Here is a 24,406-nt window from a genome sequence, read left to right as displayed (position 1 = left end):
TCTCTGAAGGTAATTTTTAGCTAATTTCTGGAGTTGTAGGAATGGCTACCCACTCCAGTATTCTTTCCAGGATAATCCCATGGACAGAGGAGCCTGGAGGGCTACAGTCCATGGGGTCGCAGAGTCGGACATGACTGAACGACCAACACTTTCTGCTTTCAGTATTTAAATGAGACCTGAAGCATACCTCCTGAAGGGCTTCCCTGATGGCTCAGACAATAAAGAATCTACCTGCAATGTAGGAGATCCAGGTTCGATCCCTGGTTTGGGAACATCCCCTGGAGAAGGGAATGGCAACCCACTCTAGTATCCTTGCCTGGAGAATCCCATGGACAGAGGAGCCTGGTGGGCTACAGTCCTTGTGGTCACAAAGAGTCAGACACAACTGAGCAACTCACACACACACACACACACACACACACACACACACACACACACACACACACGAAGAACCAGACTCTCCTGGACTGACCTGTAAGTTCCTCAGTTTTTGTTTGTTTATTGTTAACTTACTGAAGTGTCAATCTCATAGGAAATCCCAAAGAGCGTTTTCCTTTGTTTATAACTTTATTTTTTGACGGTGCTGGGTCTTTGTTGCTTTGCCAGGCTTTCTCCAGGTGCTGCAGTGAGAGCTACTCTCTTAACTTCACTGGTCTCTCTTGCTGTGGTGCGTGGGCTCACTTGCTCCCTGCCACGTGGGATCTTCCTGGACCAGGGATCGAATCCGTGCCTCTGAGAGCGCCAGGCAGATTCTTCACCACTGAGCCCCCAGGCAAAGCCCACAAACCGTTTTCTTAATGCCTTCCCCAGTTTGAGTTCTAAAGGGTCACCTCAACCTACAAGTATGGATACCTTTTCGCTCGGTGAATATTCACCATCGGTTAGGAGTGATGAGGCCTGCCTGACGTTGAGGATGACGACCCTTATTCGGCACTGATGTTCAGAGCAGAAGGACACAGCCTCTGTCTGGCCCAGCAGTGAACTCGTCGAGGTGGTCACGCACACACGCTGGTGTTGAAGTCCACTCACTTTCCTAACTTTTCCCATTAATTGATATGGGCCAACCGCTGCCCTGATTTTCCTCTTTCTCTCTTATGGGGCTAAGGAAAAATTATAAAAATTCATGGAAACACATATATCCTTTCTGTGCGGTCCATGGGTGTAGGAGGGAAGACAGGGGTGGGCCGACTTCTTAACTTCAGAGGCTTCATACGCCGGAAACTTGACTTTTTAGAAGCGCGGTATGTTTTGAAACGATGATCCATGGAGTGACCCGTTACACTGGAGCATGTAACCTGGGGTTGTGCTGTGAGAACTGTCCTTGGCTGACACCTCACATTACCTCTGCAGGCTGGTATTGGCGTTTGACACAAAGGAGAACAGCAGTGAGGTTTTCCTTCACCCTTCAGGTGAAGGCTATTACAAGCCTCGAAGACTTGACAGTGTTACTGTGGGTGGACGAGGCCCTGTCTCTGAAACACGCGCCTTTGTGAGGCTGTGAGATGTTCACAAGCTGACCTGCTGCACGTGACACACAAGCTCTGGTTTGTTGGGGTGTTGGTTCTCCTTTGATTCTCCCCTGGTTTAGTTCTGGTTTACTTTACAGCTTTGTCGAACTGTCCTCTGTCTAGAGGTGTTGCTTTCTTATTTTATTGCCTCTCTTGATACCCATGGTGTCCCCGATAGCTCAGTTGGTAAAGAATCTGCCTGCAATGCAGGAGACCCTGGTTCGATCCCTGAGCCGGGAAGATGCCCTGGAGAAGGGATTACCTACCCACTCACTCCAATATTCTTGGGCTTCCCTAGTGGCTCAGCTGGTAAAGAATTCTGCCTGCAATGTGGGAGACCTGGGTTCGATCCCTGGGTCGGGAAGATCCTCTGGAGAAGGAAAGGCTACCCACTCCAGTATTCTGGCCTGGAGAATTCCGTGGACCGTATAGACCACGGGGTCGCAAAGAGTCGGACACGACTGAGCAACCTTAACTTTCACTTTTCACTATCCTGATGCCCAGCTTCGGCGGTTAGTTTGGGCAGGGAAAGAGAAACACTGAACTTGTTTTCCAGACAGAAAGATTCCAGGTAGCCGTGGCCTTCAGTTTTACAGGGGGCCATGACCCAGCGCTCGTCTTTAGCGGGTGCTAACTCGGAATCCATCACGTATCAGCTTGTTTCTTTTCAAAAAGAGCTGATGACGCCACCGCTTTAATATTCCCATGAACCTGGCAGTATTGGAAATCTGTAAACCTCAGGATTTTCAAGGGGGACCACTTTTCACAAATTAATCTCTCGCATTCTGAATACAGTGACCGCATGCCCTGACGTGATAGGAACCCAGATGCCTTGAGTACAACGGTCTTTACGAGAGACGTTATGTAGTGACTAATTAATGGCTCACCGGAAGTCTGTATCTTGGTGCATTTTCACACCTGGACTTGTGACAAGTCCTTTTATGAATAGTCACCTCTGGTGATTTGCAGCTGCCGATTGCCAGCCTTAGCCGATTTTTCTATCAGTCTGTTATGAACATTTTTTGAAGTGTTGGGTTTCTGTGCCTTTGATTTCACCAAAATACTCGCTATGCTTTCAAGAAACACCCCATAGATTGCGGGATGCCATACCAGAGTGTTTTGACATTTTTAACGGAATTGTTTACATTTCAGATGACGAAGTTGTTTGAAATCAATAAAGAGAGATGGTAGTCATTTACATAATGAAAGCCACACCAAGGCCAGCTCTCTGCCCTCCGCTCTGGTGATGCCGTCAGGAGGCTGGGGGAGCTCACAAGAACGAGAGCCCTGGAAGGGGCGTCAGTGGGGGGCTGGGCCCCTTCTGCACACAATTAACAGCCCAGGGTACAGTTCCTCCCAATCAGGGCAGCCAACCGGCCCGAATGCAGACCAGATGGACCATTTCTGCACAGGCACCATTTCTGCACAGGCACATCTCAGAATTAAGGAGATGCTGAAGGGGAGGAATTTGACGTGACAGAGCCCTGATGCTCAGTCTTGTGGCGAGGAGGCCCGTGGCAGTGGGATGACATTCATGACCGAGGCCTCAGGGTTTGCGGGTGTGGGGGGCGGGGGTCCCCTGCTGAGTTCAGGGTACTTCAGCGCTGGACCAGTTACTGGAGCTGCGTCTACGCTAGACAGTTCTCCGTGGAGGGCCAAGGAGAAGGGCAGGTTTGCAGTCTCCGAGACAGTGCTCTGTGAGCTTAGGAAACTAACGAGCCACCTTCTCTCCCTTTTTTTAATGTATTTTTATTAGGGGATCATTGCTTTGCAGTGTTGTGTTGGTTTCTGCCATATAATATGAATCAGCCATAAGTGTGTGTGTATTACATACACATGTATATAACATATATATATACAATACAACATATATATATATATATATATGGCACTGCTGCTCCTAAGTCGCTTCAGTCGTGTCCGACTCTGTGCGACCCCATAGACGGCAGCCCATCAGGCTCCGCTGTCCCTGGGATTCTCCAGGCAAGAACACTGGAGTGGGTTGCCATTTCTTTCTCCAGTGCATGAAAGGGAAAAGTGAAAGTGAAGTCGCTCAGTCGTGTCCGACTCTTAGCGACCCCATGGGCTGCAGCCTACCAGGCTCCTCCGTCCATGGGAGTTTCCAGGCAAGAGTACTGGAGTAGGGTGCCGTTGCGTTCTCCGATATATAGCACAGTCCATCCTAAAGGAAATCAATTCTGAATATTCATTAGAAGGACTGATGCTGAAGCTGAAACTCCAATCCTTTGGCCACCTTATGCAAACAACTGACTCACTGGAAAAAGCCATGATGCTGGGAAAGATTGAAGGCGGGAGGAGAAGGGGACGACAGAGGATGAGGTGGTTGGATGCATCACCAACTCGATGGACACGAGTTTGAGCAAGCTCCGGGAGTTGGTGATGGACAGGGAGGCCTGGCGTGCTGCAGTCCATGGGGTCACAAAGACTCGGACACAACTGAGCGACTAACACTTAAACTCTCGTTTTCCTAGATTCCATATACATGTGTTAATATACAATATTTATTATTCTCTTTCTGATTTACTTGTATAACAGGCTCTAGTTTCATCCATCTCACTAGAACTAGAGTGAAATTCATTTTTTAAGGCTGAGTAGTATTCCGCCGTGTATATGTAATACAGCCTCTTTATCCATTTGTCGATGGACATCACAGTTGCTTCCACGGCTTAGCTATTGTCATGAACAATTGGGGTACCTGTGTCTTTTTTGGTTGTAGTTTTCTGAGGGTGTATGCCCTTTCGTGGGATTGCTGGTTCGTATGGAAAGACTGATGCTGAAGCTGAAAGTCCAATACTTTGGCCACCTGATGCGAAGAACTGACTCACTGGAAAAGACCCTGATGCTGGGAGAGATGGGAGGCGGGAGGAGAAGGGGACGACAGAGAATGAGATGGTTGGATGGCATCACCGACTTGACGGACACGGGTTTGAGTAAACTCCATTCCCACCAACAGTTCAGTAGGGTTCCCTTTTTCTCCACACTCTCTCCAGCATTCATTGTTTGTAGATTTTTTTGGGTGCTTAGCCTTGCTCTGTTTAAACAGGAAGTAAAGAAATGTTTGAGTTACAGGACCTTGATGGTGGAAGGAGATGTGAGCTCCTTGAATAGATACAGATCCCAGAGGAGGTGGCAGCGAACGCCTGCGATGAGCCTTCTCGTTCCTCTCTGAGACTCTCAGGCAGAGATTTTACCCGTGTTGCCATGTCTTCCTCCTACTTCTTCCTGAGAGAAGAATAAAGCAGTGGGCTAGACCGTTTCTTCAGTGAACAGTTCCACACCATTTGCTTCTGCAGGGTGCTCCCTATGGGGACATTGACTGGGGGGCTGGGGAGGGTGGAGCAGAACCCAGTTCTTAACACACACAACCCACTCCCCAGGGCTTGAGCCTCGTTGGGAAGACAAGACCTTCAGCGAGCTGGCTGTGGTCAGAGGCACTTGAATGCATGTGTTGACGGTCACGGGTTCAACATGGAACGGCAGACCAAGGAATGGAGCCTTGTACTTCTAGCTGGAGGTTATGGGAAGGTGGCTGAGAAGGGGGTGGCATCTGGACTGAACCTGGATGTATTCCAGAGTCTGTGTCAGACAACCGAAGGAAAGAGATTTCAGAGTGAAGGAGACCGCGTGACCGGATCATGGCAGTGGGGAGCGCCTGGCAGTGTGGTCTAGGGAAGCCGGGTGCACAGGGCAGGCCGTGTGTTGTTTCTATTTGGTCCTTCAGTCGTGTCCACCTCTCTGCGACCCCTCGGACTGTAGCCCACCAGGCTCCTCCGTCCACGGGATTCTCCAGGCAAGAATGCTGGAGTCATAGGCAGCCCGCACTCTGTGACTCCTGCAAGCTGCACTAAGACCCAACACAGCCGAAAATGAATAAACACATGAGTAAATAGTTTTTTTTCATGTACACCTGTGGCCGATTTCATGTCTATATGTGTGGCAGAAACCACCACAATACTGTAAAGTAATTAGCTTCCAGTGAAAATCAATCAATTAATTTAAAAAATTCATCAGTGAGCTTTTGAGCAGATACACACACATGCTGCTTTTAAATCACCCGGCTCCATCCAGATCAATGATGAATGACTTTAGAATTTCCCACCGTAAGACCTCAGCGTGAATTCAGATCAAAATGAGATGAGTTGAAATCTCAGCCACACCGCTAACCTGCGTCAGGTCTTCTCCGTGTTTTGTAGCTTTGCCGCTGCTGAAACTTAAGAGATGGAAACCAAAATGGAGCCTTCCGAACTAATCGTTTCAAATGAGTTGTCAACGCTCTAGGAGAACGGTCATTCTCAGTGCAGAACGGCTTTACGGGCAGCTGCTGTTCTTGGTTCGCGTGGCATTGAGAGATTCGGTCGGTTGCATCTATCCCTTTGGTATTGTGAATTTGTTGTAAGTTTCCCTTTCCATCATGGCTGCTATTCTGAACTGTGGTTCTTACATCTTTGGGTTACCAGGCAACTTGCTCGCTCCGTCGGGGGAAAGAGAAATCAAGATGATGAAGTATGTTCCTACGAGCCACCTGTGAGGGACGTTTTTTGAAGCCAGGCACTCACACGTGCCAAAACCCAAACATTATAAATTCATCTTTTTTTTTTTTTTCCAATTTTAAACATAGGCAAAACACTCTCCAACATAAATCACAGCAGGATCCTCTATGACCCATCTCCCAGAATATTGGAAATAAAAGCAAAAATAAAGAAATGGGACCTGATTAAAATGAAAAGCTTTTGCACAACAAAGGAAACTATAAGCAAGGTGAAAAGACAGCCTTCAGAATGGGAGAAAATAATAGCAAACGAAGCAACGGACAAAGAATTAATCTCAAAAATATACAAGCAACTCCTGCAGCTCAATTCCAGAAAAATAAACGACCCAATCAAAAAGTGGGCCAAAGAACTAAACAGACATTTCTCTAAAGAAGACATACAGATGGCTAACAAACACATGAAAAGATGCTCGACATCACTCATTATGAGAGAAATGCAAATCAAAACTGCAATGAGGTACCACTTCACACCAGTCAGAATGGCTGCTATCCAGTCTACAAAGAATAAATGCTGGAGAGGGTGTGGAGAAAAGGGAACCCTCTTACACTGTTGATGGGAATGCAAACTAGTACAGCCACTATGGAGAACAGTGTGGAGATTCCTTAAAAAACTGGGAATAGAACTGCCATATGACCCAGCAATCCCACTGCTGGGCATACACACCGAAGAAACCAGAATTGAAAGAGACACGTGTACTCCAGTGTCCATCGCAGCACTGTTTATAATAGCCAGGATATGGAAGCAACCTAGATGTCCATCAGCAGACGAATGGATAAGGAAGCTGTGGTACATATACACAATGGAATATTACTCAGCCATTAAAAAGAATACATTTGAATCAGTTCTATTGAGATGGATGAAACTGGAGCCCATTATACAGAGTGAAGTAAGCCAGAAAGAAAAACACCAATACAGTATACTAATGCACATATATGGAATTTGAAAGATGGTAACGATAACCCTATATGCGAGAGAGAAAAAGACACAGATGCATAGAACAGTCTTATGGACTCTGAGGGAGAAGGTGAGGGTGGGACGATGTGAGAGAATAGCATTGAAGCATGTATATTATCATATGTGAAACAGAACACCATTCCAGGTTCAATGCATGAGACAAATGCTCAGGGCTGGGGCAACGGGATGACCCAGAGGGATGGGATGGGGAGGGAGGTGGGAGAGGGGTTCAGGATGGGGAGCACATGTAAACCCATGGCTGATTCACGTCAATGTATGGCAAAAACCACTACAATATCGTAAAGTAATTAGCCCCCAACTAAAATAATTAATAATAATAATAATGATAATAAAAAAAAACAGCAAGTCATCTGGGGAGAGCCCCGGCAATCACTTGGGGAAATCCACAAGACCCAGGCTGCAGAAACCATTCCTGTATGCTTTCAGCACAAGAGAGCATGGGGCTTTATAATGCTTTTCTTAAAAGGAAAACTCAGTCAGATGGAGAGGAGAGGAAATTCGGGAACCGTGTCATAAGCACCCTGAGATGTGTCAGCAGAGGCAGAGCGTGTTACGTGAAAAGAAGGACTCGAGACTCCTCATGACCGTCACGTCTCGTGGATTCCGTGTTGGGTTCCCCTGCTGCAGCTTGCTATGTACATGCACGCTTAGTCATGTCCGACTCTCTGCGACCCCGTGGACTGTAGCCCACCAGGCTCCTCTGTCCATGGGATTCTCCAGGCAAGAATACTGGAGTGGGTTGTCATGCCCTCCTCCAGGGGATCCACCCGACCCAGAGATCAAACCAGGGTCTCCTGTGTCTCCTGCATTGCAGGCAGATTCTTTACCACTTGAGCCATCAGGGAAACCCGTTTATGTAACATGTCAAGACCTAATTCCATCTATTCACTTATGTGAATGTTAGAAACGGGAATTCTATCGGCTTTTCGTTACAAACCAAATTGGATGAAACAGAAGGACACCTGGCTCGTAGTAAATGTTGGGTATTTCTCTTCCCCTTACAAAAGGTTTTGTTTTCCCATTTGTCAAGTTTTAACTTCAGCGGAAGTGCTTTCTAACACTGCCGTCTATAAAGTTCTTGCACTTTTTTTTTCTTTGAAAGAATGCATATAAAAGAACTGCTCTTGAGGTTATGGGCTTCCCTGGTGGCTCAGACGGTAAAGAATCTGCCTGCAGTGCAGGAAACCTGGGTTCTATCCCTGGTTCGGGAAGATCCCCTGGAGAAGGGAATGACAACCCACTCCAGTGTTCTTGCCTGGAGAATCCATTGGACAGAGAAGCTTGGCGGGCTACCATTCTTGGGGGTCACAAAGGGTCAGATGCAGCTAAGTGATTAACACTCGAGGTTACTGGGGAGACAAAACCTTGTTTAGGATCAAGAATCAATTTAGACCCTCTAAAACAGCGGGAACGGGAAACTGAACTTGGCATCACACCATTTCAGACTGAACCCCTGAGAGGGAGACGCTGCTGTTAACAAAGGAAACAGAGGGTCCTTTGTCGTGAGATGAGTTTCGTCTCCCCTTTAGCTCTTCTTCCTCAGCGTTCACCGCGGTCCGCGTCGCACGCACGCTGTTGTGACCGGCGTGGTTCTGTTCCAGGTGTCCCCCTGAAGCCCAGGAAGGAGTTACGGTTCACGGAACTGCAGTCCGGGCAGCTGGAGGTGAAGTGGTCCTCAAAGTTCAACGTTTCCATTGAGCCCGTCATCTACGTGGTGCAGAGAAGGTGGAACTACGGAATCCATCCCAGCGAAGACGACGCCACGCACTGGCAGACCGTGGCGCAGGTGAGTGCTTCGTGGGCTCCGTCTGTCCGACTCTTTGCGGCCCCATGGGCTGCAGCCCGCCAGGCTCCTCTGTCTGTGGTATTCTCCAGGCAAGAATCCCGGAGTGGGTTGTCATCTCCTCCTCCAGGGGATCTTGCCGACCCAGGGGTCGAACCCGGGTCTCCTGATGTCACCCTTGAGGTGACATCTCCCGCACACCTACACAGAAGAGGTTAACGTGCTGTGGCTTGCTCAAAATAGCCTGAGCGTGCATGTCACTTAAACTGGTGTGCACACACCTCACCACCATGGGGTAAAAGACAGGAGAAGCTCCATGGGTATATAACCCGTTACCACGAGAAAGTTGGCTTCATGTGCTCACAACGCATGGTGAGCGAGTGAGTGAAGTCACTCAGTCGTGTCCGACTCTTTGTGACCCCTATGGGCTGTGGCCCACCAGGCTCCCCCCTCCATGGGATCTTCCAGGCAAGAGTACTGCAGTGGGCTGCCATTTCCTTCTCCAGGAGATCTTCCCGACCCGGGGATGGAACCCGGGTCTCCCACATTGTATGCAGACGCTTTACCATCTGAGCCGTCAGAGAAGTCCCGATGCATGGTGGAGGGACGTAATTCTCCTTTTCAGAAGATCCGTTTACTCATTCATGGCTGTGCTGGGTCCCTGTTACTACATTCGGGCTTCCTCTGATAGCAGCAAACAGGGGTTCCTCTTCATTACGGTGTGAGGGCTTCTCATTGCGGTGGCTTCTAGAACACGGGCTCTAGAACCCAGGCTCAGAAGGTGTGGCCCACGGACTTCCTTGCTCCGAGGACTGTGGGATCTCCCCAGAACAGGGATCCAGCTGGTGTCCCCTGCATTGCAAGGCGGGTTCTTAAAGCACTGGACCACCAGGGAAGCCATTTTCCTAAGAGTGTTCACATTTATTTCCTCCAAGAACTGCACTTAAACCCTGAGATACATGTAGAACCCACGAGACTGAGCGAAACGCAGCACCCGTAGGACTCGTTAACCCACCATGTGATCATCTTGACGTCTTCTCCCGTGTTGCTCCTGAAAGGTTGTTGCTGAACGACAAAAGACACCGAGATTCTTGGCCTCCAGAGGAGAGGAATTCAATCCAGGGCCAGAGATGAGGCTTGATTGCTCAGAGCTTTTGTGTAATAAAGTTTTATTAAAGTATAAAAGAGAGATAGAGAGCTTCTGACATAGACATCAGAAGCGGGGCGGGAAGAGTGCCCCCTCGCTAGTGTTAGCAATGGAGTTATATACTTTTTAATTACTTATTACCATGAATCAAAAGAATGTCTGGAGGTTGTCAAGACCTCACTAGACCCACTCCCATAATTTACATTTTAAGATAACAGGATTGGCCAGAAGATTTTTTTCCAGAAATTGTCCTCAAGCAGGATACATTATTGTTACATAATTCTAAGGAATGTAGAGGGGAAAAAAAAGTTTGTTCTTTCTTCCTCCTTGAGAATTCCAGACCCCTCTCTCTCCTTGAGGACCCCAGACTTCTTATCAACCTGCCTGGGAATTGACCCTCTCACTCCCAGATTTAAGCTTTCATTCTGCACAGGACTTGAGTGGCTGAAGGCAGAGTCCTGTCACCAAACTGCTTGGTGGGAAGCAGCGGGCAGGTCTCGAATCTTCTCTGAGTACTTCCTTCTCCTCCTTCTTGGCCCAACTCCCCAAGAAATGGGCCACCGGATGGCACCCCTCCTGGAGGTCATCTTCCCAGTGCTGAGGAAAGAATCAATTATCAGTATGAAACTGCTTCATGCTTTTCAACAAGTAAACATGGCTTCTCCCCCTGTAGGTCTACAGGGAAATCTTCTCTGCTGATGTGTGTAAGACCCTCTTTCTCCAAGGACGAGGTTCCCTTGATTTTTTTTTTTTTTCATTACATGTAAACTACAGTGCAATACTCAGGTGTTTGAAAGAAAAATGTAATCCCCTTTTCATCAGTAGTGTCTCGGAGAGGAATAAACACGAGAGTAATTTAAAGACCTCGAAAGCAGTGAGAAATGTGATGTTAAAACGATTTTTTTTTTAATTGGAGGATAATGGGTGATGTAGTGTTAGTTTCTGCCGTACAACAAAGTGAATCAATCACGTGTACAATATCCCTTCTTTCTTGACTCTTCCCCTCGCCTCTTCCGCCCCCCTAGGTCATCACAGAGAACTGGGCTAAGCTCCCTGTGTTGCACGGCAGGTTCCTGCCTACTTTCTATCTCACATATAAAGTCAGTGCTATTAGTGTGCATGGTCAGTGCTACTTGCTGAATTTGTCTCACTCCCTCCTTCCCCTTCTGTGTCCACACGTCCGTTCTCTGCGTCTCTGTCTCTTCCCTGCAGATAGGTTCATCAGTACCCTTTTCTGAGGTTCCATATATATGCACTGATATTCAACATTTATCTTTTTTTCTCTTTCTGCCTTATTTGACTCTGTAGAAACAGGCTCTAGATGCATCCACCTCATTACAACTGACTCAGATTCATTCCTTTTTTATGGCTGAGTAATATTTCATTGTGTATATGTGCCACTTCTAAAAGAAACATCTTCAATTAGGGAAAAAAAAAGAACTGGTCAGAAATATTTACTAATTTTATGCCATATCTATCTTGTTAAACCCTTTTGCATTAACAAAACATAAAGATGTTCAGAATACAGCCTAAAATTATGTTTGGTTTACATGGCATTCTCCCCTAAATGGTGCTACAATATCACTTGAAGAATTTCCAAATTCCAAATTTGAAGATTTATGAAAGTAATTGATGATAACACTTTCTCTTTCATATTCTCTTTCTTGGAGAGAGGAAACACCTCGCTCTATCATTTTTATTATTATTACTGTGTTCACTGGTTAATGCCACATGAAATGTTTCCTTACTGTGTCTGCTGAGCGTGCTGACTTTAGTTCCTTAAACTGAAGGCTGAGACTAGACAAAGAAGTCAATGGAAATGTTGTCTCAATTCTGCCAGAAAAGGTAGAAAGGCACACTTCAGAAGTCACTTTCTTCCTTCTTTAAAAAATTTTATTTATTTTCTATTTTAAATTAATTGATTTTAATTGGAGGTTAATTACTTTACACTATTGTGGTGGTTTTTGCCATACATCAACATGAATCGGCCACGATTCATGTGTCCCCCATCCTGAGCCCCCTTCCCACCTCCCTCCCCAGTGCATCCCTCAGGGTCACCCCAGAGCCCCAGCTTTGAGTGCCCTGCTTCATGCATTGAACTTGCCCTGGCCTCCTATTTCACATATGGTCATATACATGTTTCAATGCTGTTCTCTCAAATCATCCCACCCTCGCCTTCTGGGCGTACACACCGAGGAAACCAGAATTGAAAGAGACACACGTACCCCATTGTCCACTGCAGCACTGTTTACAATAGCGAGGACATGGAAGCAACCTAGATGTCCATCGACAGATGAATGGATAAGGAAGCTGTGGTACATATACACAATGGAATATTACTCGGAGATAAAAAAGAACACGTTTGAATCAGTTGTAATGAGGCGGATGAAACTGGAGCCTATTGTACAGAGTGAAGTAAGTCAGAAAGAGAAACACCAATACAGTATATTAATGCATATATACGTGGAATTTAGAAAGATGGTAATGACGACCCTGCTTATTTATTTTAATCATGGAAATGCTTAGCTTCTTTTGAATGCTGAAGTACACGTGACAGTCCTTTGAGTAAGTTATCACAAGCTGAGGTTTAGGAGGGTATCGATTCCATTCTGTTGCCCAGGTTCATGCAAGGAGGGTCATGTTGAGCTCAGCTGGCACTAGGCCCAGATGACCCACAGAACTCAGACATTTATCCCTTGGAGTCGATGGCTTATGGTGAACGGTGTCGGATTCATGGTCTCCAAAGGAGATTTAGCTTCAGGACCAGGGACCAGGCTTCATCGCTCAAGAGCTTCTGTGTAGCAGAGTTTTATTAAAGTGAGAAAAGAGACAGAGAAAGCTTCTGGCACAGACATTAGAAAGGGGACAGAGAGTGCCCCCCTCACTAGTGTTAGCAAGGGACTCATATGCTTTTTAACTTAGTTATTACAATAAATCAAAAGAATGTCTCAAGGTTGTAAAAATTTTACCAGACCCACTCCCACAATTTACATTTTAGGATAACAGGATTAGAACTTAACAACAGAAAGATCCTACCAGACCCATTCCCATAATATACATTCTCAGTTCAGTTCAGTTCAGTCCCTCAGTCGTGTCCAACTCTTGCAACCCCATGGATTGCAGCACGCCAAGCCTCCCTGTCCATCACCAACTCCCAGAGATTACTCAGACACATGTCAATTGAGTTGGTGATGCCATCCAACCATCTCATCTTCTGTCGTACCCTTCTCCTCCCACCTTCCCTCTTTTCCAGCATCAGGGTCTTTTCAAATGAGTTAGCTCTTCACATGAGGTGGCTGAAGGATTGGAATTTCAGCTTCAGCATCAGTCCTTCCAATGAATATTCAGGACTGATCTCCTTGAGGATGGACTGGTTGGATCTCCTTGCAGTCCAAGGGAAGCTCAAGAGTCTTCTCCAACACCACAGTTCCAAAGCATCCATTCTTTGGTGCTCAGCTTTCTTTGTAGTCCAACTCTCACATTCATACATGACTACTGGAATATAGTCCTTAGTATATATAATCCTTAGTACAGATTTTAAACTGAGTAATCACCAGGCTTAAAGGAAAAAAAAAAAGTTTTATGTGACTAAGACTAAGAAATGTAGAGGAAAAAAAAGATGTTTGTCCTTTCCTCCTCTTGGGAATTCCAGATCCCTATCCCCTCCTCCAGAGCCCCAGACCCCTCTCTCTTCGGGGACCCTTGGACTTCTTATCCGCTTGCCTAGGATGTGACTCTCTCAGAGTCATGGCCAAGTGCTCAGATCTGCCCTAGGACATTGTTGGAAGCGGGCCTGTTGCCCTGAGCTTGGCCAAGGTGGGTAGTGACAATATGGTCAGGTTGTCTGAGATCTCGGAACATAACCAGAGGGGCAGCAAGCCCTGTCAGTGTGTCCCTGCGTCCAGTTTTCTTCTTTACAACGTTTTATTGGACTAAGATATATTCACACAGCCACTCCTGATGGTTCAGCAGTAAATAACCCACCTGCCAATGCAGCAGACTCAGGTTCGATCCCTGGGATGGGAAGATCCCCTGGAGAAGGACATGGCAACCCACCCCATTGTTCTTGCCTGGAGAATCCCATGGACAGAGGAGCCTGGCGGGCTACAGTCTGTGGGGTCACAAAGAGTTGGACACAACTGAGTGATTAAACCACCTCCACATTGTAACACACCTCACCCTTCAGGAACGTGAATCTATGCACATCTTACATGATTTACTCAAGCTAAAAAAAAAGGAAAGAAAGAAAAAGCCCTGAGTTGCAATGTACTTCCCGAATTTAAGTGTGTGGGTTCGCATACCTACTTTCAGAATTATATTTGGTGTCCAAGTGGGAGGCATTTTCCTTCTGTCATTTACAGATGATTTCATGTTCTCTGTAATGTAATGATCACTTCATATATTTATTCATTCGTGAGGTGAAGCGACAGTCGCTCAGTCCTGTCCAACTCTCTGCAACCCCACGGACTGTAGCCCGCCAGGCTCCTCTGTCTATGGGATTCTCCAGGCAAGAATACTAGAGTGGGTTGCCATTTTCCTTCTCCAGGGGATCTTCCTGACCCAGAGATCAAACCTGGGTCTCCTGCATTGCAGGCAGATTCTAACCATCTGACCCACAGGGGAAGCCCATTATTCATTCATACATATACTTCCTTAATGAAAACCGTCCAATGCTGTATGTAGTCATCAGAGGTAAAAACCAGCCCATGCATTCATCAGGAGACTTTGACTTCCACAGAGCCGTCCGAGTCTTTGGGAATAAATACCCATGAGTGGCATGGAGCCGCTGGAACCTCCCCTGGGAACTCCTCCATCCCGACAGCCCTCCCTGGAACCCAGCAGAGTCGCCCACCCTCACCCAGGAGGGCAAGGGGAGGGCAGGACTGCCTCGAGTCCACCGATGAATCACCTGTGTTTACAAAGCAGACCCGGCAGGCACATCAGGATAACAGGCTTCTGTGTGCCTTTTCCCTCTCAGACCACGGACGAGCGGGTACAGCTGACGGACGTCCGGCCCAGCAGATGGTACCAGTTCCGCGTGGCGGCCGTGAACGTGCACGGGACCCGAGGCTTCACCGCCCCCAGCAAGCACTTCCGCTCCTCCAAAGGTCAGTGGTGCTTGCTGCCTGCCCACCCACCCACCTCGCAATGGGGGGCACATCCGTGGCGTTCCCAGGCTGGTACGGGTGGGTGTGTTTGGCCAGCATGTGGCTTTGCTGTGCTGAGCTAGTGGGACCAGATGCCTCTGAAGGAGCCGTGTGAATTCATGGCTGGGAGGATCCCTGGGCTTTGACCCCTGCAAGGCTCCGGAAACTATCATCATGATAATGTTTTCTCAGCTCGGACGGGCAGGTCTCTACAGTCAACTTCCTCTCCCTGGGTCTCTCCGTCTCTTATGCATCAAGCGCCGTTCAGTTTAAATTTTTTGGAGAGAAAGCTTTCGTGCCTGCCGCATCAGACTGTGCAGGTCTCTTGAAAACAGTGGCTCCGCTGGGTGTGAATTCACCTCCTGTTTCACACCAGGGAGAGTTTAAATCTGTCCTGAGTCACCTTATCATGGCTATCACTTTCTTCCCTTCTCTTTTCACTGCGGTTCTAAAACCTCTGTGGGTGTGGTGAACACTGTTTTCCATTTGTGGTTAGTCTAGTCTGTGATGGTGCAAGGACATGATTGGATCAGATATTAAGAATAGGTCTCTGTTTTTTCCTCCAGTTGTGTTGTGCCCTCTGAGTTAATGATACGTTGGCCTGGCTAATCAGCAAGGTCTGTTTTCATGGAAGATGATCCGTGAGGTTGTTCACTTACTAATAAGCAGTTGTCCTCAACAGGAGGTCACTCAAGCTTGGTTTAGGCAGGCATTGTGATGTTAATGAGTAATGTGAGGTCACTCAAGCTCGGTTTAGGCAGGCATTGTGATGTTAATGAGTAATGTGAGGCATGTAACGTCAGTCATGTCTTTCAAGATGGGAAGGTTTGCACTGGCTGCTATACATTGCAATTTCTTTCCATTTTGGATGCCCAGGTGGCTCAGTGGTAAAGGATCCGCCAGCCAATGCAGAACACGCAGGTTCGATCCCTGGGTCGGGAAGATCCCCTGGAGAAGGGCATGGCAACCCACTGCAGTATTCTTGCCTGGAGAATCCCATGGACAGAGGAGCCTGATGGACTACAGTCCATGGGGTCGCAAAATAGTCGGACGTGACTGAGCCCACACACCCTCTTAAGTTCCAGCTAGTCTGTCTCTATCTTGGTAGAATAATATTGCCACACCTTTATCAAGATAATCACAGGTCTCAAGTGGAAAATTTGCAGCCCAAATAATTTAAATATTTGCATGCCATTCCAGTGTTTATTGTAGACTTTTTTTTTAATTGACTGCACTAGCTGTTCGTTGTGGCAGGTGGACCCTTCAGTCTTCCTGGTAGCATGTGGGGTCCAGTTCCCTGACCAGGGATTGAACCTGGGTCCCCTGCACTGGAAGTGGGGAGTCTTAGCCACTGGACCACCAGGGAAGTCCCCTGTGTTGTAGGTTTTTTTTAACTCTCTCTTTTAAAAAGCCCTTTTAAGAAAGGTATATCCCACACACCCCACTCTGAGGTGAAAGCACTGAGCAAGCCGGGAAGAGAACTAACAGAGGCGTGAGACCTTTCTCGAATGAGGCCTGTCTCCCTGTGGTCCAATGATGGAGAGAGGCTGTGCCAATAAGTAGTCAGTGGGGGATTCAGAGGTGAGGGTCCACACGGGGCTCGGGAAGTCTCCACCTTGACTTTCCCAGTTCACACGTGGTCCAGGCATGCTGCGGTCACACCGTGTTCCCACCGGCCCCGTCGCACATGGTCCAGGCGTGCTGCGGTCACGCCGTGTTCCCACCGGCCCCGTCGCGCGTGGTCCAGGCGTGCTGCGGTCACGCCGTGTTCCCACCGGCCCCGTCGCGCGTGGTCCAGGCGTGCTGCGGTCACGCCGTGCTCCCACCGGCCCCGTCGCGCGTGGTCCAGGCGTGCTGCGGTCACGCCGTGCTCCCACCGGCCCCGTTGCACGTGGTCCAGGCGTGCTGCGGTCACGCCGTGTTCCCACCGGCCCCGTTTCCCGCTTGTGGCCTGGCACTCTCAGATCACCGATGCTCCTGCACACACGAGGCAGAGCCGTGCCCAGCCTCTGCACGCACAGGACACACCCCCTTTGGAGCTGGGCGGGACCTGGGCAGAGGTCCTGTGACCGTGGCTGCCAACCTCCAAAGAGGCACGCGTCCCGGGCAGACAGCAGAGCCACGTCACCCCAGCCCTTCCTGCGTAACTGAGCACCGCTTGGGTCTCGGATTAGCCCCGTGTCCGTCAGTTGAAATGGGCTTGTGCTGAATGAAGGTGCACCGTCTGGGCAATCCCCGCACTCACCATTAAATCGTTCTGTTTCTTGGTTTGACAAATGTGCCCAGCATTCAGCATTGCAGAGTGCACGTCTGAAGCAAAAAACACACGCCTGGAATTCGTGGTAGATTCTAGTGTCTTCACTGAAGACGCAGACCTGCTAAGCAGCTGAAGCTGATTCTTCCAGGATGCGGCTAAGGGTTGTGGTTGTTGCTCAGTAGCACGCCAGGCCTCCCTGTCCATCACCATCTCCTAGTGTTTGCTCAAACTCATGTCCATCGCGTCGGTGATGCCATCCAACCGTCTCATCCTCTGTCGTCCCCTTCTCCTCCCGCCTTCGATCTTTCCCAGCATCAGGGTCTTTTCTAATGAGTTGGCTCCTCACATCAAGTGGCCAAAGTATTGAAGGTTCTTCAGCTTCAGCATCAGTCCCTCCAATGAATAATCAGGGTTGCTTTCCTTTAGGATGGACTGGTTTGATCTCCTTGCAGTCCAAGGGACTCTCAAGAGTCTTCTCCAGCACCACAGTTTGAAAGCACCAATTCTCTAGGTTCCATATGTAAGTGATATTATATGAAGCTTGTCTTTTTCAGTATGATCATCTAAAGGTCTCTGTTGGCATTTGCACATTGGTTTTCTGTGCAAACATGGAGGTGGGTTTCTGTATGTAACCATTAGCATTGTTGGGACATCTTGAGGTGCCTGCCTCACAGTAGGTGATGGCCTTTCTCCCCGGGAAGGACAGAACAAGGGCTCCTTTCTCATGGGGTTTCATGTCAGTGCGATAATAGGCCTACTTTTCTCCAGGGGTGACAAGTGATTTCATTTGGCATTTTCCGCATTGTAGGCACTAGGTCGTTCCATCGTTGTGTCTGCTACTTTTTGCTTGCGGAATTAACCACGAAAGGTTCAGACAGGAAACCGTAAATCTTTCTTCTGAAATCCAAGTGTTCCATCTTCCTTTGCCAAAAGCACTACATAGAGTTGGTAATAAAAGGATCTGTTTTCAAGGCTGAATTTGGATATTCCTGCTAAATACTGAATACATCTTGCCCTGGAAATCACGCAAATTGTAAAAGGAGCTAACATGGCCTTCCTCTTCCACTTATCTCTGAGGGTGTGTTTGCTTCCTGCCCTGTGAGATGTGTTTCTGTAGATGACTGGGAAGCTTATAAAGAGGGGATGGATGAGGCAGAAAGAGAAGTGGGATGGGGGGAAATGCTCTCATTTAAGCCTCAAGGAAGCTCTCATCTTGTGATATGACTCTGGCCCTCTCATGCGACACTCCCCAACTAGTGAATGAAACTCTGACCCTCGGTTTCCTCATCTATAAAATGGGAACATGATGCCGACATTTCAAAAACAAGCTACAGCCATATGCTCATTAGAAATAAGCACCGTTTATGAGACCTGGGTTTGATCCCTGGGTCGGGAAGATCCCTTGGGGAAGGAAATGGCAGCCCACTCCAGTATTCTTGCCTGGAGAATCCCATGGACAGAGGAGCCTGGTGGGCTACAGTCCATGGGGTCGCTAAGAGTTGGACACAACTGAACGACTAACACTTTTATGTCCAGTTCCAAGAGACTACATGGTGTCATTGCTTTGTAAAGACTGACTCGGGGTTGGCACTTCATGGCCCGTGGTCCACGTTTGCCTGCTACTTGCTTCTGCAAATAGCGTTTCATTAGCACAGAGCCACGCTCATTTGTTGCCATATTGTCAATTTTTGTTGTTGTTGTTCAGTCATTCAGTCATGTCCAACTGTTTGCGACCCCATGGACCACAGCACACCAGGCTTCTCTGTCCTTCACTATCTCTTGCAGTTTGCTCAAACTCCTGTCCATTGAGTCATGATGCCATCCAACCATCTCATCCTCGTCTCCTCCTGCCTTCAATCTTTCCCAGTATCGGGCTCTTTTTTAATGAGTCTATGGCTGCTTTTTTTAAAAAGCACTTTTCAGTTTGTATTGGGGTATAGCTTATTAACAATATTGTGATAGTTTCAGGTGGACAGTGAAGAGACTCAGCCATACATATACGTGTATCCATTCTGCCCCAAACTCCCCTCCCATCCAGGCTGCCACATGACATTGAGCAGAGTTCCCTGGGCTGTCTAGCAGGTCCTGGTTGGTTCTCCATGTTAAATACAGCAGTGTGTCCATGTCCATCCCAAACTCCCTAACTGTCCCTTCCCCCAGCCTTCCCCCTGGAACTATAAGGTTATTACAGAGTATTGAGCCGAGTTCCCTGTGCTGTCCAGCAGGTCCTTGTTGGTTCTCCATGTTAAATGCAGCAGTGTGTCCATGTCCATCCCAGACTCCCTAACTGTCCCTTCCCGCCGGTCACCTCAAGGTTATTACAGAGTATTGAGCAGAGTTCCCTGTGCTGTCCAGCAGGTCCCTGTTGGTTCTGCATGTTAAATACAGCCGCGTGTACTTGCCCATCCTGCTTTAAGCTACAGCAGCAGAGTGTAGTAGTTGCAGCAGAGACTGTCTGGCCTGCAGCGCCGTGATATTCAGTGTCTGCCTCTTTACAGAAAAAGGCTGTCAGTCCCTGTGCTGGACTGTCCATGGGCACTTTACTCAGAAAGGGCCTTCACGTGGTGACTCTCTGTGTGGACGGTGGCCTGTTGTGATGATGACCACACATACAGATGTGCAGGAGTGTTAGTCTCAGCCCCTCGGGCTCCCCTCCCTGTCTTTCTCGCTTCTGACTGTCGCCAGTTATGTGAATAACGTCGGGCAGGTCCCTTCACCAGTTCAACCCTACGGGTCAAAAGGTTGAAAGATCCTTACCAGTTTAGGAAAAAAAAAAAAAAAAGACCAAAGAAGTAGCTTATAGAATCCTTTAAGGCTCTATCATAATGTGGCATCAGCTATATGCATATAATTGTTTTCCACAAATTTCCAACTGCATTTCAAAGTTTTCATACAATCGAAACATTATGTAAATTGAAAGAAAAGACCTTGTACATCTCAACAAAGTGAATATACTTCATTTCACAATGTAGGGAACCACTTCACAAGGCCAGGGATGGCTGCAGTGTGGGAGTTTGTTGGGACTGATTGAAATCCTTCAGCTTAGACAGGTCGGACAGACTCTCATCTGAAGCCTTCGCTGACTAAACAGATAAACGAAAAGCTGGTTTACAGAGAGTAATTGGGTCTGATAAACAGATCATCTCTGCTCTTCCCTCTTGGCTCTGTAATTTTAAAGTCATTTGGGAGGGGGGAAGAGATTGGAGTGTTTTATCTTCATTATGGGAATATGCCATCTGGGTATTCTGAATACTCAAATGGGCCTTATGTTTAAGAAAATGTGAAAGTGAAAGGGTTAGCTGCTCAGTCGTGTCCAGCTCTTTGCAACCGCATGGACTGTTGCCCACCAGGCTCCTCTGTCCATGGGACTTGCCAGGCAAGAATACTGGAGTGGGTTACCATTCCCTCTCTTCTCCAAGGGGATATTCCTTACCCGGGATCAGACCCAGGTCTCCCGCATTGCAGGCAGATTCTTTACTCTTTGAGCCACCAGGGAAGAAAATTTGAGCCAAATACTATTAATTTGTTATTTAAAGGCATTATTTCCTAGTGCTGTTTCATCAATTATGTGGTTTCATGGTTCACAAACTAGGTGATGCTATCCTGGGCTATTGTAATCACATGTAAGGCATGAGATATGTTTCCAGGGCGGTGGGTAATGATAGAATGAATGAAGTAGATTAAGGAAATGATGAAATACCACCAGTTGACTTTCCTAACTGGGCATTTTCTTTAGAAATGTAGCTGATTTTGTGCTTTTGCTGTGAACTTTGAGTTTCTGGAAGCATTGACTGTGTGTTTTCAGCACGTAGGCATCCAGGTGCATCACTGAAAACGTGAATGGCTGTGATGATCTGTACACGTTTTAATTTTTCTTTTGCTTTGACGTGGTGATGAGCTTGCAGACTAGCTCTGGTGACCTGGTGCAGGTTCAGGATTGAATCGTGCTGCGGATTTGGTTCTGAGGGCCTCAGAGAACAGGAAGGTAGGAGGAAACTGTGGCAATGCTCTGCTAGTGAGAGGAGAACAGGTTTAACGGACTTGGATAGTGAGACGTCTGGTCGACCCGCAGTAGGAGCCCAGTCAGGTCAGGACTCCCTAGGGGGAGGCGTTGAGGCTCAACAACCATTGGAAGAGCCTCAGTAGCTCCTGGTTTCACCTCCAGGACGTAACCTGGGAACCAGCACGGCCAGAGCAGCAGGAGGAGCAGGGACAGGAAAGCAGACTTGGGATGTTATGTGTGGCAGGAACGCACAGGGCTTTGGGGAGACTGCCAGCTCTTTGCGGGGGGGTGGGCAGTGAGAGCTCCTGAACTCATGTCGTGAAGCATCACCAGCTGGGACTTCCCTGGTGGTCCAGTAGCTAAGACTCTGTGTTCCCAGTGCAGGGGACCCAGGTTCAACCCCTGCTCGGGGAACTAAGTCCCACCTGCCGCAACTAAGAGTTCCTGTGTCCCAACTAAAGATACCGCATGCTGGAATGAAGACCCGGCATGGCCAAAGAAATACAAATAAATTTAAAAACAAAATAAATTAAACATAAACAAAAATAAAAGAATACTGGAGTGGGTAGCCATTCCCTTCTCCAAGGGATCTTCCCGACCCAGAGATCGAACCCAGGTCTCCCGCATTGCAGGCAGATTCTTTAGTGTCTGAGCCACCAGGGAAGCCCAGGAATACTGGAGCGGGTAGCCTATCCCTTCTCCTGGGGATCTTCCTGACCCAGGAATCGAACCGGGGTCTCCTGCATTGCAGGTGGATTCTTTACCAGCTGAGCTACCAGGGAAGCCAAATAAATAAAAATAAATTAAAAAACGATTCACCAGCTGCCATACTGAGAAAGGCTCAGACAGGCCTTCGCAATAATCAGGGAGAGAGAAAGTTGACTTGGGCCCAGGGGTGTCATTCTGGTAGAGATAGTGGAATTCCAGATAGACTCTGCAGTATTGATATGCCACGGGAGCTGTTCAATGAGAGCTCAGGAAGGATACAGCCTGGAGGTTTAGGGCAGGAGCCGTGGGAAGGAATATGCGTTTCCTGAGATGGGGTGTCTGTGGTGGGGAGTAAGGGCTGGAGGGGCCAAGACTTTGCTGTTGGCAAAGTAGTCTCCCAAGTGGCTCAGTGGTAAAGAATCTGTCTGCCCATGCAGGAAACATACGTTCGATCCCTGGGTTGGGAAGATCCCCTAGAGAAGGAAATGGCAACCCACTCCAGTACTCTTGCCTGGAGAATCCTATGGATGGAGGAGCCTGGTGGGCTACAGTCCATGGTGATGCAGAGTCAGACATGACTAAGTGACTAAACAGCAACAACAGTTATTTTATATAAAACATATTTCACATGAATATATTTCTGGGCCCTCCCAGGACTCACTGAAACAGCATTATCTCAGTATCAGTCTTGGGCACTCCCAGAGGTTTCCTAATGTTGATTGTTTGAGAACCACTTCGTCAAAAATATCATGTCATGTGCTTTGGATTAGTGATTAGCCTAGGAAAGCAATTACAAAACTTAAAAAGAAAATTAATAACCCACCAAACCTCCAGAACTTAGCTATCTTACAGGAAAGCAACAGATTTAAGAAAACAATAATTCATGTTTCCATCATTCTAAAAATGCAAAGCATCCTGAGAATAAAAACATGGGTATTTTCCTCCAGTTTTCTTCATTTATATCAAGTTAGCTTCTTTGCTCCTCTGATGCAGATGGTTTTAGAACTATTGGGCAGACGTATTGAAGAAAAACCATCTGTAAGTCCTTTGTGGTGAGCGGCATCTATATTTGCTCAATTTCTGGGGCTTCCCAGGTGGCACTAGTGGTAAAGAACCCACCTGTCAATGCAGGAGACATAAGCAACTCGGGTTTGATCCCTGGGTCTGGAAGATCCCCTGGAGAAGGAAATGGCAACCCACTCCAGTATCCTTGCCTGGAGAATCCCATGGACAGAGGAGCCTGGCGGGCTACAGTCTATAGGGTCACAAAGAGTTGGACACAACCGAGCGACTGAACCAAACTGAACTGAAGTGCTTGTTTTCAGCTATCCTAAATATAAAGGGCAGTGTTCTTGCGTTGACCCTGCCGTCGTTACACGTGCAGAAATGGTGCTTCCGTGGTTGTTATTGAGCCACTCAGTCGTGTCCGACTCTCTGCGACCCCATGGATGGCAGCATGCCAGGCTCCCCTGTTCTTCGCCATCTTCCGGAGTTTGCTCAAACTCCTGTCCATGGAGTCGATGGTGCTTTCATGGTCAGCCTCAACACTGCAGTCTGTCTCCTGCAATTTCAGATCCGTCCGCACCCCCGGCCCCAGCCAACCTCCGGCTGGCGAACTCCACCGTCCACAGTGACGGAAGCGTGGCCGTGACCATCGCGTGGGATGTCCCTGAGGAACCAGACATCCCGGTGCACCACTACAAAGTCTTCTGGAGCTGGACGGTCAGCGGCAAGTCCCTTGTGCCGACCAAGAAGAAGAGGAGGAAGACCACAGATGGGGTAAGTGCCCATCCCGGGGAGGGGGCCCGACGGCCCGTGGGGGGGGGTGAACTCAAGGCGCCTGGTTTAAGGGCAGCCTCCAGTGAGCCCAGAAAAGGGGTGGATGATGGATGAATTCGCATCTCTTCCCTCTGGCCGAAGAGGGTCAGCGACCAGAGGACCACACCGGCCACTCAGCCTCAGACATTTTAGGTTGAGAACGCTTGGATGTCATCTGTTGACTTACTTGTATCCAAAAGGGACGGCACAAACTCTAGAAATCAAAGGGACTGGAATGCTATCCATCTTACCTGTCTAGCTACTGAAAATGGTACAGTTCAAAATGTCCTTGACATGGAGGTTTGCTTTTTTTTTTTTTTTTTAAGCGATCCTTCTGAATTGGGGAGTTAAAGTTCATACCTTTTCTGTTGTGTTGCAAGGTGCTCCCATCTGTAATGTCATTGCCGGAACTGCAGACAGTTTCCAAGATGTATGTTTGACAATATATGTTTCTCATTGATTAAAAGGACGTGGGATGGCTTATTTTCC

General features: G+C 47.9%; 1 protein-coding gene across 2 annotated transcripts in view; it reads left to right on the top strand.

The window, feature by feature from the left end:
* LOC145537827 (anosmin-1) overlaps positions 1-24,406 on the top strand; it is a 201,015-nt gene that overhangs the window by 145,796 nt on the left and 30,813 nt on the right. For both annotated transcript variants that reach the window (XM_081568726.1, XM_081568727.1), the window contains exons 5-7: positions 8,656-8,840; positions 14,963-15,092; positions 23,673-23,878. In XM_081568726.1, the coding sequence (XP_081424852.1) occupies positions 8,656-8,840; positions 14,963-15,092; positions 23,673-23,878 (521 nt within the window). The remainder of the gene's footprint in view (positions 1-8,655; positions 8,841-14,962; positions 15,093-23,672; positions 23,879-24,406) is intronic.

The sequence above is a fragment of the Giraffa tippelskirchi genome, chromosome Y (genome assembly GCF_054371585.1).
Source record: "Giraffa tippelskirchi isolate mGirTip1 chromosome Y, T2T-mGirTip1v1.2.pri, whole genome shotgun sequence".
Lineage (NCBI taxonomy): Eukaryota > Metazoa > Chordata > Mammalia > Artiodactyla > Giraffidae > Giraffa > Giraffa tippelskirchi.
This window is presented reverse-complemented; position numbering and strand designations above follow the sequence as displayed.